General features: G+C 39.4%; 3 protein-coding genes across 3 annotated transcripts in view; 2 read left to right on the forward strand and 1 right to left on the reverse strand.

Annotated features, from left to right (window-relative positions):
• The first annotated feature begins 874 nt into the window (after positions 1 to 874).
• LOC131681297 (UDP-galactose transporter senju) lies at positions 875 to 3059 on the forward strand. Its single transcript, XM_058962028.1, has 5 exons — positions 875 to 1200; positions 1257 to 1357; positions 1623 to 1740; positions 1796 to 1982; positions 2042 to 3059. The coding sequence occupies exons 2-5, from the start codon at positions 1264 to 1266 to the stop codon at positions 2792 to 2794; spliced, it is 1152 nt and encodes a 383-aa protein (XP_058818011.1). The 5' UTR covers positions 875 to 1200; positions 1257 to 1263; the 3' UTR covers positions 2795 to 3059.
• Positions 3060 to 4638: 1579 nt separating this feature from the next.
• On the forward strand, positions 4639 to 6068 carry LOC131679751 (uncharacterized). The gene is made up of 3 exons (XM_058960496.1): positions 4639 to 5164; positions 5206 to 5705; positions 5778 to 6068. The coding sequence occupies exons 1-3, from the start codon at positions 4639 to 4641 to the stop codon at positions 6066 to 6068; spliced, it is 1317 nt and encodes a 438-aa protein (XP_058816479.1).
• Positions 6069 to 12084: 6016 nt separating this feature from the next.
• LOC131681298 (uncharacterized) overlaps positions 12085 to 15048 on the reverse strand; it is a 42181-nt gene continuing 39217 nt past the window's right edge. Inside the window, exons 6-8 of the mRNA XM_058962029.1 lie at positions 12711 to 12970; positions 12429 to 12643; positions 12085 to 12355 (exon numbers count right to left, since the gene is read on the reverse strand). Coding sequence (XP_058818012.1) covers positions 12262 to 12355; positions 12429 to 12643; positions 12711 to 12970 — 569 coding nt within the window. The 3' untranslated portion in view covers positions 12085 to 12261. The remainder of the gene's footprint in view (positions 12356 to 12428; positions 12644 to 12710; positions 12971 to 15048) is intronic.

A 15048-nucleotide genomic window follows, 5' to 3' on the forward strand; every position in this document is an offset into this window, starting at 1 on the left:
AAATGATTCCTGAAACGGCTGTTCTATTATATAGATGATAAGCAATATCTACTATGATCATGTCTACTCGATAGTTGTTGCACATAAACATTCGAATATTTCGATATTTTCATGAAATTTGAAGAAAAGATGCACGCGCCCTTTCATTTACATTGGGTTTCTATACGCCCATTTGCTGAGCCCTATTAAAAAGTATACTGTCAAGCTCGCCCATTTACCCAGCCCTACCCAGCAAGACAGAGTCAGTTTAGCCCATTTACCGCGCCCTTCTGAAAATTAATTTTATGGTTTAGCCCTTTCGCAAATGGTGGTTGCTGAAGGGCGAAATCACGACTGGAATGCAAATTGGGCGTAAGCATTTTTTTAGTTTCCACCCACCAAAAGCACATAGGAATTAAATTCTTTGTTATATTGTCATAAGGTTCAACCAAAGATGCTTTAGGAAAAACATGGCCATAAAGTAATTTATACCTACAATAAAAACATTACATTTAGAAAAGCATCGCCGAATATTGAAACTGATTTTTCTCCATTTGAGCACATTGCGACTTAGGCCCTAATGAAAGATCTGTGTCGATTTATAGACTTTAAAAAAAGTAATAGTGTTTAGCAAAAAAAAGCAATAGAATAACTGAATACGAGTGATTCGTTCACACTAGTATTCTATTTCCAAACTATTTTTAAAGTAATATTTTAGTGTAACTAGGATTTACACAACCATCTACAGACTTTTATAGACATTTTAATTATTCTCCTGCAACTTAAATTTCGTGTCGAATCTCTTCCAAAAAGTGCATATTATTTACAGTGTACCGATAAACTTTTCAGACGCGAGTCTTTCAACATTTAGAAATGTAATCTGGCTACCCTGACTTGTACTGCAAAGAGACCGAAACTGTTTGTTTTGATTCGTTGGCAAATAAAGAAGTTCAGAAATTATTTCGTGTCGAAACCAAAATATAGTTGATCCTTACTTGATAAGTTACTGCGAAAATGCAATGATGAATTAACGGAAAAATCTGCTACCAAAGAATCAAATTTTGCTTTAAAAGAGCCTTTAGAACCCGCAGTTCAGCATCACGAATCAAACTAAAATATGTCGCAAATACGAGCACTCTACAAGCCTAAAGAAATCTCGAATATCACTTGTCGTATCTAATAAGCTCGATTTCATCAAAATCAAAATTAGTTAAGAACTAGGTAGGTATTTATCTAGCGAAGGCCGCTTTGTATTAACATAAAATCAAAACAAAAAGCCCCACAATGACGAATCCTCGGATAAACTGGGGAGAATTGTTTCCGAGCAAAAAGAGTATCTTTATTTTCATCGGTTACATGTCTCTATTTGTGAGCCAAGGTAAGTGTTCTATGGCATTAGCTAATGTGAAGGGTCCGTCGAGTGAGCGATATATCATGTTCTGCATTGTTTTTGTAACGTTATTGATCACGACTATTTGATATTAGAACCGTCAATCAGGTCGAGAACCTTTCAAATTTGTATGGAGAACGATAAAAGCACTCGACGGGGTTTCGTCACGGAATAGGTTATATCAACCACAGCAAATTATACCGCATCGAGTTAACTGAAAGAGCCATTTCTATTATTTACACACATGTTACAGGAATTTTAGTAACAGCATCACAACGTGCCGATAACAGTTACAGTTACAACACTGTGCTTGTCGTATTACTAACGGAAGTACTGAAGTTGGCCATTTCAACTACATTGTATTGCCGAGAGTGAGTAGGTTTATATTTGATTCAAATTAAATTACTCTTTACGGTGTTTTTCTAGGAATACTTTTAAATCACTTGTCGCCAAAGTAGTCGAGGAAAGCGAAGTATTACTACTGTACTTTGTGCCTGCGTTCATGTACTGTCTGTACAATAATCTTGCCTTCGTGAATCTTTCCACGTTCGATCCGACAACTTACTATTTACTGCTACAGCTTCGTGTTGTCATCACTGGAGTGCTCTTCCAGGTAGTATTTTCAATCTATAATTGCTATCGAAGTGAACATCTCTAAAACATTGCTTCCAGGTAATCTTCAAGAAATCTCTCAGCCGAAAGCAATGGTTCTCGTTGTGTCTTCTAACCTTGGGTTGTATGTTAAAACAATGGAACTTCTCTCTGCCGTCGTCAGATGAATTAACTAAAGAAACGGCAATTGCTGACGATAAAAGCACCTTTCACGGGAAAAACATTTCCGGTTTCGATCTCAGCTTTAGTGCGATTTTGATTTTAGTGCAAACGATATGTTCCTGTTTGGCCGGTGTCTACAACGAGTACCTGCTAAAACGTAAAGGTTCCGATATCAACATTTACATTCAAAATGTATTCATGTACGTTGATTCGATTGTCTGCAACCTGTTGATACTAATGTTCCGCGGAGAACTTTCCGCCGTCGTTACCCAGAAGCATCTAACTGAGGTGTTTCGCTTTGAGGTTCTAGTGATAATGATCAACAATGCCGCGATCGGGATAATAACAAGTTTTTTCCTGAAGTACCTGAACTCAATCCTGAAGACATTCGCCAGTGCGTTGGAGCTTATGTTCACTGCAATTTTGTGCTATCTGCTTTTCTCCATACCGGTGTATTTGAACACCGCTCTCGCAATCGTGGTTGTGTCGTACGCAATCTACTTGTATTCACTCAACCCGGTGGTCAATCTTGCCAACAAGTCTGGTGTGAGCAGTTCCAGTGGAGGACAACCGAAACCTAAGGACGAGAGCCGAATGGCTCTGATCAGGAATGATCGCGACGATATCGAGCTTCAAATGGAAGAAGTTTAGTTACCTCTTAGAACAAGTGCAGTCACCAAAAACAGTCACTGTTAACATTATGTTGTAGGTTCGTTTCTGTACTATTGTGAATCTTTGTTCCCATGTATGAAATTAACACAAAAATCATATGTTTAGTGATGTGAAATAGCAGTGGAAGAGTATTTACCAGTTATTTTAAGTTTGTCATTATTTTATATTTGAAGAAAATAAATCAAACCTACTAGATTTTCGTGAAATTAGAAGAGACAGCGGAATTCGATCTCTCATCAGACAAGTCATGACATTTTACATTGAGATATCACATATCCAGGTTGATAAAACTATGGTCAAGTATTAAGAGTGAAGACTGTTTCAGCCACCATTCTCGAGAGAGCATCTGGAATGACGTTTGAGCCCTTTCAGTATCAGATCTCGAAGTCAAACGCATTCAGCCGTATTATCCATCGGCTCATCAAGGGTCGTGTTTTTCAACGACCTCAAGTAGCTGAGAGCTACGTGATCGCAGTGCACGACGAACTTTACTCCTTCGACATACGCCCTAAATTGCTCGATCGCTCGAATCACCGCGTTCCGTAACCGAGCACTTTCGCTCCGACGTCGATAGCTTATGCGAGAAGTAACTGACCGAATGTCCTTCACCGTCACTGTCCTGCGTTGGGACTGCTGTGCCACTGGCATCGCATACAATCGCGAAAGGCATCTCGTAGTCCGGCAGTGCTAAAACCGGAGCGAACGCCAAAGTTGCTTTTAGTTTAAGAAAGGCTACTTCCGCTTCTGGAGTCCATCGGAATTTGGTCTTCGCTCGCGTGAGATCCGTTAGTAGTTTGCTGCTTCATCGAGTAAAGCTATATGCTCTTCAAAACTCTCTGAGCCGATGATGATGTCATCAAGGAAATGGAAGACATTTGGCTCCGTGTCCGCAAATATATGCGCCATTAGTCTAGCTAGGACCTGACTTACCGTACATAATCCAAAAGGCTCTACTTTAAACTAAAAATGGCCCCTGGGGCATAAAGCCACTTGACATAACCATAGCGAGAGTCGAGTGGTCGTTTGGCTTAAAGGTCATTTAGCATAATCGACTAAAACAAAACCGAAGATAGATTGCCATTTGGCATAATGCCCATTTAGCATAATGATCGTTTGGCGTAATGACCATTTGGCATAAAGCCATTTGGCATTATAACCATTTGGCATAATGGAAATTAAACCAAATTACTCAGGTGTAGACCTGTAGGTCAATAACTGAAATAATAGGTTACCAGATCGGCAATATTCTGGAATGCAGTTTCCCGAAATACTATTGCCCGAAATGAACTATACCAATTATCCGAATTTTTCGCAAATTCAATAAAACTGTCATGCCCATGATCGCAAATCAGTCCTATAAAGATAGGAAATCCCATTGAAATCGGACAAATATGCGATCATGGGCAGTACTGCCATTGCACATTGGACTTTTTGAAAAGACCTATTATGCAGCCAACATCTTTTTTAGTTTTTGTTTTTTAACATTTTTCTGAATTTCATTGATTTTAAATACAACTAAGAATTTCTAAGCGTTTACATTCTTCTGAATATTGTCAATTCTTCGAAAATATTTTTGATTTCGATTATGTGTACGCAAGGACAATCAATGAACAAGGCAACGTGTCCGTGGTTTTGGTTGCTGCCAAAACACGAGTAGCACCGATCAAGCAGGTGTCGCTACCCCGACTGGAGTTGGATGGTGCATTTTTGCTAACGGAGCTGATGCAGCGTATCACTAAAGCACTATCTCATCTAGCAATTGAGCATTGGGTGTGGACAGACTCAACCATCGTTTTAAACTGGCTGTCTGCCCATCCACGGAAATGCAAACTTACGTGGCAAACAGAACCTCTGCCATGCTGGAATATTTGCCCCGCAGTTGCTGGAATCACGTCATCAGTAATGACAACCCAACAGATCTCGCATCCCGCGGTCTCTCACCGCCCGAACTTGTTGGAAATCCATCGTGGTCCATGGGAATACCGTGGTTGAAGGCCGATCAATGCAAGTGGAAGCTGTGTCCTGCTCCAGACGTTCAAGACGATGATCTGTTGGAATCCAGACCTGTAAGATCGCACCATCTGGTAGCGACATCGATACATTCCATCTATGGAATTGAATTGCAGCTTTTGAAAAGTCGTTCCAGTTTTTCGTTGATCATCCGCACATTGGCCTGGGTCAATCGGTTCATCTACAACCTCCGATCGATAGTAGCGGATCGCCGAAGTGGGGAGTTGGTCCCAATAGAACTGCGTCATGCTAAATCACAGTTAATTCGAGCTGTTCAGTACACAGTATATGCACCAGAGTTGGAGTTACTGCGGAAGCGCAAATCGTTGCGTTTCAAAAGCATGTGCTTTCTCCTCTTCACCCTTTCCTCGATGTTCAAGGCATTATGCACTTGGGTGGCCGTCTTCAGAGCTCTTCTCTTGCAAACGATATGAAGCATCCGATAATATTGCCACATAATCACGAAGCAACTGTGCTACTTGTGCGTGAATTACACTTGCGTAATTTTCACGTAGGACCGTCACTGCTAACAGCCACCATTTATCAGCAATACTGGAAAGTAGGATATCAGACGGTAGTACGTAAGGTGGTACAGGGCTGTACAAGATGTGTGCGTCTCAAAGGGAAAACAGCTAGCCAGTTGATGGGCAGCCTACCACCAGCGAGGGTGTTAGCTACAAGAGCGTTCTCATATGTCGGCGTGGATTACGCTGGCCCTGTTAAGCTGGAGGCAGCGTCTGTGCGAGGAGTGGAAATCACCAAGGGATACCTCGTGGTGTTTGTATGCCTATCAACCCGAGCAGTGCACGATTTATTTCTCGCCGTGGTTACCCTGTCGAAATTCAGTCGGACAACGGAACCAACTTCGTTGGTGCCGACCGTAAGTTGCGAGAATATTTGGATAAGATCATATCACACAGCAAGGACGCTAGTCGCTATCTTTCCAAATTAGGGATCAACTGGGATCTTTAACCCCCCGTCAGCACTGCACATGCGCGGCATCTGGGAGGCCGCCGTGCGAAGCGTCAAGAAGCATCTGATAGCTGAGCTTGGGGAGTCGGCAATCACGTTTGAGTATTTGTCAACCCTGTTGTGCCAAATTCAGTCGTGTCTTAACTCGCGACCTTTGTGTCGCTTGTCCAGCGATCCCGACAGTGCCGAAACCTTAACTACGGCTCATTTTTTGATAGGACAATCCATGAATCTGATTTCTGAGCTCGGTACGAACCGGCAAACCATCTAGATCATTGGCAGCAGCAGACTGAACGAGTTTGGGATCGATGGAAAGCCGAGTATCTGGCAAGCCTTCAACCTCGTAGCAAGTGGCGTTCAGTTAATTCAATCGTCGACGTCGATCAACTGGAGTTGGTTAAAAATGAAAACGCCCCACCGGCACAATGGGAACTAGCCCGTGTAGTTCATGTTCAACCAGACGCGTCGGGAGTGATTCGAGTGGTGGGTCTGTATACTGTATACCTGTGACCAATACACAAACTGTGTGTACTGCCGACTAATTGATGCCACTCCGTGACTGCCGACTGGCGAATAGTAGTACTTTATTTTTTGAGTATTTTAAACGGGTGCATTCTCTCGCCTTTTTGCAAGCGGCAAAAATCGTAAGAGCTTTCGATGAATTGACCCAACGAGTTAAATTTCCGATACGTAGAAAAAAAACTACGCGAAAGGCAGAGCTCGGCGTGTTACATTTGAGGGACGCGAAATTCGAACGGAACCACTTTACCCGCCTCAGTTGTGGTCGATATATGACAATATTCTCAGCAACATTCCCCGTACCTTCAATCAAGTTGAAAGTTGGCATAGCCGATGGAATACTGCAGTGGGGCGTCGTATTGGTATATACCATATAATAAAAGAATTGCGTGTAGAGGAGACATATACAGCAGGACAGATTAGTAGCTACCTCTCTTGTAACACTAGTAAAAAACGTAAAGTTACTAGTCAGAAAATTAACCTGAACATCAAAAAGATAGTGGACAATATGAGTTCCTAAAATAATGTTCCAGAATATCTAGAATCAATAGCGGCGAACTTGGGATCGAGAGCTCAGTGATGATAATGAGCATGAGCATGATGACCGTACAATTCGTATTTGCTACTCCGTGATTGGCCAGAACAAGCGAAATTGCACAGAGAATCAACGAATGGGGCCTGGGAGTAGCTATCCATCCTCAATGTGCAAGTTTCGAGAGTTCGATACTTTCAAATGCCAATAACGGCGCCGACCACGTCCTTGCAGTCATCGGGGAAGGAAATGAATGTTAGTGTAGCAAACGTTGTTATGGAGACCGTGTATACCTCTGCATCTCCACGTTTGTCACGGGAAGGAGTTTTTGTTAGTGGGGTGGGGTAAAATCTTACATAAATCTGGATTCACCTTGATAAGTGATACGATCTATGCAACTTTCAGAAGTATTATCGTTTGTTTGTTGCTCTGGGCAGCCGGCTACCGAGAATTTAATAGAGTTATTATGCTGACTGAATTTCACTTTAAACGGTATAAAATAAGCCCTACCTAAGTACCTAAAACGACCAAGTTTGTGTGTCGGACATACAATCGATGACGCTCGCTTACAGTTTTCACGCTAATTACTAGATATTTTTCTTTATTTTTTTATGCGTCATAACGGCGACGAACATCGTTCCGCACGTAACATTTTAACCTTCTAAAATCGAGGTTATAGGCCTTTGTTTCCGCGCGCGGTTCAAGTGTTTGTTACGATTCGATGGTCTGGAACGTATCTTGGAAATAGAAACAAAAATCGAATATGAACTAAAAATCGAAAAGAAATATCTTCCCAAAAGATTACAATTTCAACTGCCTCCCAAGCCTCATAGTAAACTTACTCCAGGGTCCCGACTTGGTGATACGCTCTTTATACTCTATCCAATTTACAAATGCATTTTGTCACATTCTTTGGAAGTCGTTTACTTTGAATAGCCTGATGTTTCCGACAGAAAGATTCAACCACGTGTCGTTGAGCGGATAATACATCCTAATGACACTACCCTCCAATAAAACTAAAAGCAAGAGAGTCTGTCAAGTCTTCAAAACACTAAAACCACACCTATACATCGATTCACCCCCATCGCCGCCATCTCATTCGAAGACCCCAAAATCATGAGCTATCAATCACAGTGCAAACCGTTCCACGTCAAGCTATGCTAAACAAAGAGAGCATGACCGCAGAAAACGGACATAGTTAGCATGAAAAAATAAAGTTAACATTACTCCGTAAGGCGAAACAAAGTCATGTGTTCGGACTTCGTTCGAACCGGACTTGAGTCAGGCTCTAATCACCACCAGCCATAAAAATGTATGGTCAGACAGTGACTGAAGCTGGAACTCCAACTTAACCCCGGGGTGAAGCAAAGACTGCATTAGTGTATAACTGGGCAAACGCCCCGTAATCGTCCAGCAAACATTTCCGAAAAGAATAAACTAAAATAAACACTTTTTTCCCGTTCAACAAACTTATAATATAAAAATTTTAATTTTTCTGTTACATATATAAAACAGTGCAAAAATTTTCGAAAAATGTTATATAATATCAGTGAACTATAAGCGAGACAGGAAATACTATACTGATCAATTATACCAAAGAAACACTCATAATGAGAACAATAATTGGTCGGTGTTAAGTCAGACCGGACTAAGTGACAAAATATTGATTTCGAGAAAAACGGGTTTAAAGTTTGAATCGCAGCATCCTCTACGTTATAATTGGAAATTATGTTTTGCCATAATTCTTGTTTATGGTTACATATTTCAAATCTGGCAAAAGTTGAATGTAGCTGAAGAGATTCTTTATCCAGTGTTGTCATTATCTCATTTTTTTATGTTTTGCGACTCAGTCCGGTATGACCAATTGTCCCTGCAATTGTAATACCTTTTCCACAGGGATCTATAAAGCATACATTATGTAACATCATACTCGACTGATACTGTCGAATTTCGTCATGTTCGAATATCGACTCTCAGTGTCCACACTTAACTACACTGACAAAACATTAACTGCAAATATCATACGTTTCACACACTCCAAATCTAGTGTTAACGCGCCCTTATTCATCTCATTACTCACGATGTCACACTATTTCGCTGATAACTCGGCTTACAATTCTTGGATTGCGCTTAAATAGGTATCAACATCTTTGCTTCGGTCTTAAGAAGCAGATCAATACAAAATCTGCCTTGGAAAATGTGAAATATTCGCGTTAAAGCGAAGCGAAAAGTCAAGTACAACGCACCCTTATTCATCCTACCATTGGAGATAATGCGTTGAATAGAGATAGCAGACACTGCTCTAATTAATGTGTTCAAATGGGTGGGTGAATAGGGGTGCTAAGATGAATTAGGGCGCAGTAACCCTATATGAATAAAAACAAATATTGATGCAAGAAGCATTTCTAGTTTTATTGCACACCACAACACAAGTATTGAAGAGTGCCACAAAACCTTAATTATTACTAGGGGAAGCCACCAAGCGCACACATACGTTACACGTGCCAACTGCACACACATGTGAGCACCGATATATAATCGATATCCACGTGTTATGAAATGCGAATACAAGATCAATCTTTCTTGCAATTGCACACATCAGAGTAATGTGCCAGCAAACAGAATCAAAATGTCAGCGCCAATTGTATATTCAACACCGACACTACAGGGATAACTCGATCCGGTGATCAATAACATATCCCTCCATCCGCCTCTCGTCTAACCCGCTACATATTCCACGCACTGGCCCATCCACTCACCAAACATCCACCAGAAGCACATGCAGTAAAATACACAAAATCGCAGCAGATCAAAAGATACGAAAACAGAACACATACAAACTCTGCACATTCCCGTTTCTCAGTATAGACCACACATGCTTGCAAGGCAAAGTGTGAGAGATCCAGTGCAAAGGAAGAGGGCATATGATCCACTCTCTCTTTGTTAGATGATTGCACTACTGCACTGCACACACACTCTTCCAATTAAAATTACAGCACGTCGGCTGTCGGACGTCCATCAGAAACAACAAGCAAACAAAACCATTTCGTCGAATCTACAGGAGAAAATCGACCCCAAATAAATAGTGTGTGTGAAACAAACTGCGTAGTATTTTACATGGGCGGTTAATTATACTTGTGTATAGTAGTATACACAAAGGATAGTTGCATCAACCGCTGCAATCACATATTAAAACATTCTAGCTTGCCCCGCTGGTATATAGCATATGAAGAGCATTGTAGGTAAAATATGAAAAAAATGAACTTATCTCGATTCCAACGAGAGTAAGCGTTCCCTAAGCAAAGCATTACATTCACATCCCTGCTGCCTTAAAACACATCTATATTCAATCGTATATTTACACTCTCTCACTTCACTACCGAACGTTTTTAGGTGCATGTTTATTTTCTCTATTTGAATCTAATTTTCGAACCATCACTATTCACTTCCTTCCTCCCTCCTTGGGTACTCCAGCAATAAAACGCCACACTTGAACTATTTTACAACATTCAATTTACTATTAACTGGAAGGTCATCAAAATTCATCCGGATGGCGTAGCCCCTAAAATTTCTCACAGAAGTAAGCAATCGCGAGAGTGCTGTGCAAAACGAACCTCTCGCGATGACTGCCCAAAGCAAACCATCTGGGATCGAGAGCTCAGTGATGATAATATTGATAAACTATTAAATTATTAAACATTAAATTGATCAACGATAAAAGATTTTTTGAAAGATAATTTTATTAACAACATGTTATTTCACTGAATCAAAACCCCTAAAAATTTGAACGAGTATTTTCATGCTTTATACGGAATGGCTCTTATGCCGAACGACTTTTATGCCAAAAGACCATTATGCCAACGACCTTTATGCCAAACGACCTTTATGCCAAACGACCTTTATGCTAAAAGACCATTATGCCAAACGGCCTTAATAGCATTCAATGCTGTACATTTTATGCCAAATGGCCATTATGCCAAATGACAACTATTAAATTAGTTCTTATGCCATATGGGCATTATGCCAAACGACTTTATGTGTATATTACTTTCTTATTACACTTAGTACGTATCCCTCGACTACCACGAAAGTCGACGCCGACTCACTTTAAACAAAAAAGATATTTGATTATTTGATTAGTTGGCGATCCATTTGAGACTTGGTTTGAGAATATCGGTTCAGTTATCACCGAAAAACCGATTTGATTTGTGGAATATGCCCGAAATGGACTTTCGGAATTGTTGATAGTGGACAATATATTCAAAGAATGCTTGATTGGCATTCAGTGATCTAGACCTGCGAATCGAAGTAGTTAGGTGACCATTTCAATAGTTTTTAGCCTCTATGGTTATATGGGAAATTCCAGTGTGACCTTACAAACCAAACTGTAACTTCCGAACCAAAGAACCGAATGAAATTAAGTAAAGTAATAGTAATAAAGGGGATTAGTATACCTTTCATTTGAAATTAAATTTGTAAAAATCGGTGAAGAATTCGCTGGGAAATAGGTGTGACATTAGCTTAGAAACTAGGCGAGTTCCTCGGGGACATCATGATCTGTCATAGGTGGCCAATGTGGACAAAGCTACTTTGGTTGATCATAGGTGATCGAAACCTGCAAATCTGAGTAATGTTGCACCCATTTTAATATGTATTACATCATTCGGACAGCATGGTGTTACCAGTTTATATGCGAATTTGCTGTGTGACCGCACTCCGGAACCGAAAGTCTGATCAACTAAAAATTCAATGCCTACCTAGCGGCTTAGTAACAGGTAATGACGAGGAGAATCCGAAACATATAAAATCAGAATCCCGCTACATAAAATTCTGTTCATTTAACTAAATCTCTTTTTTCCACCGCGAACATTTGCTGAAATGATTCAGGGTTTATTGGTTTTCTGGTCTATTTTGTTCCACAACGAAGAGTGTTGCGAAACTTAATTTATAGGAGCGTTTTGGATATATGAAGCGTTATCCATGGTAACCCCCTTAAATTGTGGAAACCAAAAAGTAGAATCAGATATTTTTCTTCAATATCTCGACAAAACACTATAAAGGTTTGAGTAAACTTACTCTTTCATGTTCTCCATATAAAAATCAACAAAATCAATTTTGACATGAATTTATTCATTCATTCTGATTAAGAAATGGTATAATATTTATTATACCTGTAAATTAGAATTCCGTCCAACCTATCATATGTAATGAAATACAGATATCAAAAATAGTCCAACTAATTAGTAATAGACGTAAACTGAATTGAACAGAAAAGGGATGACTGTTACTAACTACTATTAAAAAATTCAAAATATAACAAAAATAATGTCAAAGTAATAACAAAAAAAACGGTCCAAGAAATATTAGTAAATCAATACGAAGAACAGAACTAAATACCTCAGTATGCGAACCTTCATTTTTTCAAATGTTTAACAAAACGATTGACCGCTTTACGATCAGCTTCCGGTAGCTTTTCGTATTCAGAATGTCTCAGAAGTAGATGTTCCCTGCAAGTAATATATGAAAATTTGATCAGAATTAAAACATTCACACATGCAGGTATGACATTTTAAGACATACATCGATAATCGTTCCTCGACCGGGATCTGCGGTAGCATCGGTTCAACCAGTTTGAGCATACGTGTTGCAACTCCGGCACTTTCCTCGTCGTTAACTATATTCATCATGTGGTTCAACATTTTCTCCACCACTTTCCCAATTACGTTTGCACATTCCTCCTTGTCGACGACAGTTAGTTTGGCCAGAGCGAATGATTGAAATTTTTTGAAAAATTGCTATATAAAAACGGTTGAAGTAATTATGGCAGACTGGAATGTAGTTATTGACCGACCGCACACATACCTTAACGCTGTGTTCCGATCGGTACACCATCAACAATTGAAAGGCCGCCTGGGAAATAACTTCACAGAACTGTGTCAGATCGACCTGATGTAGGACTACCATCAGTTGGATGAGCTGTTTCTCCAGTTGCGTATCGACCGAAAAGTTTGCCACGATGTAATGCGTATCGGTGATTCGTGGCAAGGACTTGTGCAGCTTGTACAGATCGATGTATTTAGCTAGCATCTCCTTTTGCTTCGCGATGGGCGTCTCGTGCCAGTCTGAAAATAGTTTATTTAGTTCAATGTTACGAAATTGAATATAATTTCCACTCGTTTGAAAAAATTGTGTATTGTGTCTGAGATGTCTCAGACTGAGTGCAATGGATTAAGCTCAAAGCGTTGCTTTAAAGTGGTCATTGGCTTCAAAACCTCTAGAAGAAGAGAGTCGAGCACTTGTTGATAGAGAAAATGTGTACTGATAATGAAATGATACAGAAAAATTAATAAAAGTAAAAATTGCCAACTACAAAGTCCGACTTATTTAGTTCCAACATGTACGGAATGTGATTCTGGATTCGACAATCGAATTCAAGTAGATGACTTCATCTACAAAAACAACATGAATAACTTTGTTGAATATAATAACGTTAAAGTCAATGTCTCCGTCTCACAACGCAGTGGTCAGATAAAAAAGATGGGTGGGTAATGTCAGAGACATAACCGGAGTGAAGTAGAATACACTTTAGGCTGTTAATGCGAATGCTACAATTTTGACTATATTCTGATAGGTTATATTAAAACCAGCCATTTCGTTATTTCTAATGGAAACCTATAATATTCCAACATATTTATCCTCATATGGTAACCCTGAAAAGAGCATTAAATGAGAGTGAATCAGTTCATTTGGCAACAGTAGAGAATCGTATATACTTGTACCGTTATTTCGCTATTTCCATTAGAAATGCCGAAATAACTTATTTTAATAAAACCTTTCAGAAATTAGTAAAAATTGCAGTATTCATATTAACAACTTCAAATGTATGCTACTTCATTTCGGTAATGTCGTTAACATTATCTACCCATCTTTCTAATCTAAAACAGAACAATTGTTTTGAAAACCTAATAATTGCATAACCTAAGACGATTTAAAGCTACACTTTTGTGAAATCTCAACAGAAAACAAAATTACGCGTTAGTCCAACGAATTTTATGTCCCGTTGTTGTTAAGAACCATTAAAATTTTGAACATTTTTCAAAGCGTTATGATTGCGATTACAGGGGGAAATGTTGATTGAATGATATTTATTAAATTCTCCCAATTAATGTTCTATAGCTACTATGATCATATTTCCTTAGGAAGCGCGAGTTACCCCATGTTTTCACAAACAATAATATGCATGAACCTTTACCAAGCAGGTAACTTAGAGTGGAGCTTTTCATTTATGTAGCCGCGATATTCGCAAACAAAATAAGTAAAAAGCACATTGCGTCATTTAGCCGCACACAAAATAAGCCGGGCTTAATTAGGATACAATTGATCTGTTTTACGGACCGTTATTTAACTGAGTTTATAACATGATGATGCGTAAAACTTTTTCTCAGTTTGCTCCGAGGACCAAGTATTTTAAATTTACCCTGGTAGTGCAAAAATGCTCTATAAACTCGTAAATAAACTTTCCGAAGTAACTCGTATCAAATCATGAACAGAAAATCTTATTATCAGTATCCAATAAGCCAACACCATCTCCTTTACACAACGAAACAACCAGTACACATTACGGCTTGCCGGAGGAAACAAACACACAGATAAATTCACCACGGTGCACACTGGAACGCGCGCCGTGGTGAATTTATCTGTACAAGCACCTGACGCCACATATAATTTAAAGAACAAGAGAGCGCGGTTTTCGCGCTGGCCAAATTAAAACCCGTTATTGCCATCGACTGTTTCAGAACTTCACACAGGCATGCTATTCTTCACTAGAGATAATTGTTGAATTTTTAAATTAAAATCGATAGCCTATAGTGTGATAAATTCAAGTTTTAAAAAAGTTTTATTCAAATCCATGAAATGGGAACATAAATTAATGATGCTCACAAACAAAACCTTACATCTATCTTTAAATACCTGCTATAAAATCAAATGTTTGCAAGCGCGATAGAAAAATAACTGGTCATAAATCAATTATTCGTAAACGAAGAAAGTTCAACATATGTGCCTTTATATATTCGGTGGTTTAATTAACATTAACTCTGAAATGTTCTATATTTGGGGTCCTAAAAGGAACCATTTTAAGGGAATCATTCAAATTAACTGTCTTGTATGTGGGGTCCTGAAAAGGACCATTGGTGGAATC

The sequence above is a fragment of the Topomyia yanbarensis genome, chromosome 2, assembly GCF_030247195.1.
Source record: "Topomyia yanbarensis strain Yona2022 chromosome 2, ASM3024719v1, whole genome shotgun sequence".
NCBI lineage: Eukaryota > Metazoa > Arthropoda > Insecta > Diptera > Culicidae > Topomyia > Topomyia yanbarensis.

Bases quoted from the DNA above. Each gene is read 5' to 3' on its own strand.
- LOC131681297 (XM_058962028.1), top strand. From the start codon at position 1,264: ATGACGAATCCTCGGATAAACTGGGGAGAATTGTTTCCGAGCAAAAAG. The intron at 1,358-1,622 runs GTAAGTGTTCTA...CACATGTTACAG, and splicing joins GTCTCTATTTGTGAGCCAAG to GAATTTTAGTAACAGCATCA. The intron at 1,983-2,041 runs GTAGTATTTTCA...CATTGCTTCCAG, and splicing joins TCACTGGAGTGCTCTTCCAG to GTAATCTTCAAGAAATCTCT.
- LOC131679751 (XM_058960496.1), top strand. From the start codon at position 4,639: ATGCAAACTTACGTGGCAAACAGAACCTCTGCCATGCTGGAATATTTG. The intron at 5,165-5,205 runs GCATGTGCTTTC...TCGATGTTCAAG, and splicing joins CAAATCGTTGCGTTTCAAAA to GCATTATGCACTTGGGTGGC. The intron at 5,706-5,777 runs GTAAGTTGCGAG...TTTCCAAATTAG, and splicing joins CAACTTCGTTGGTGCCGACC to GGATCAACTGGGATCTTTAA.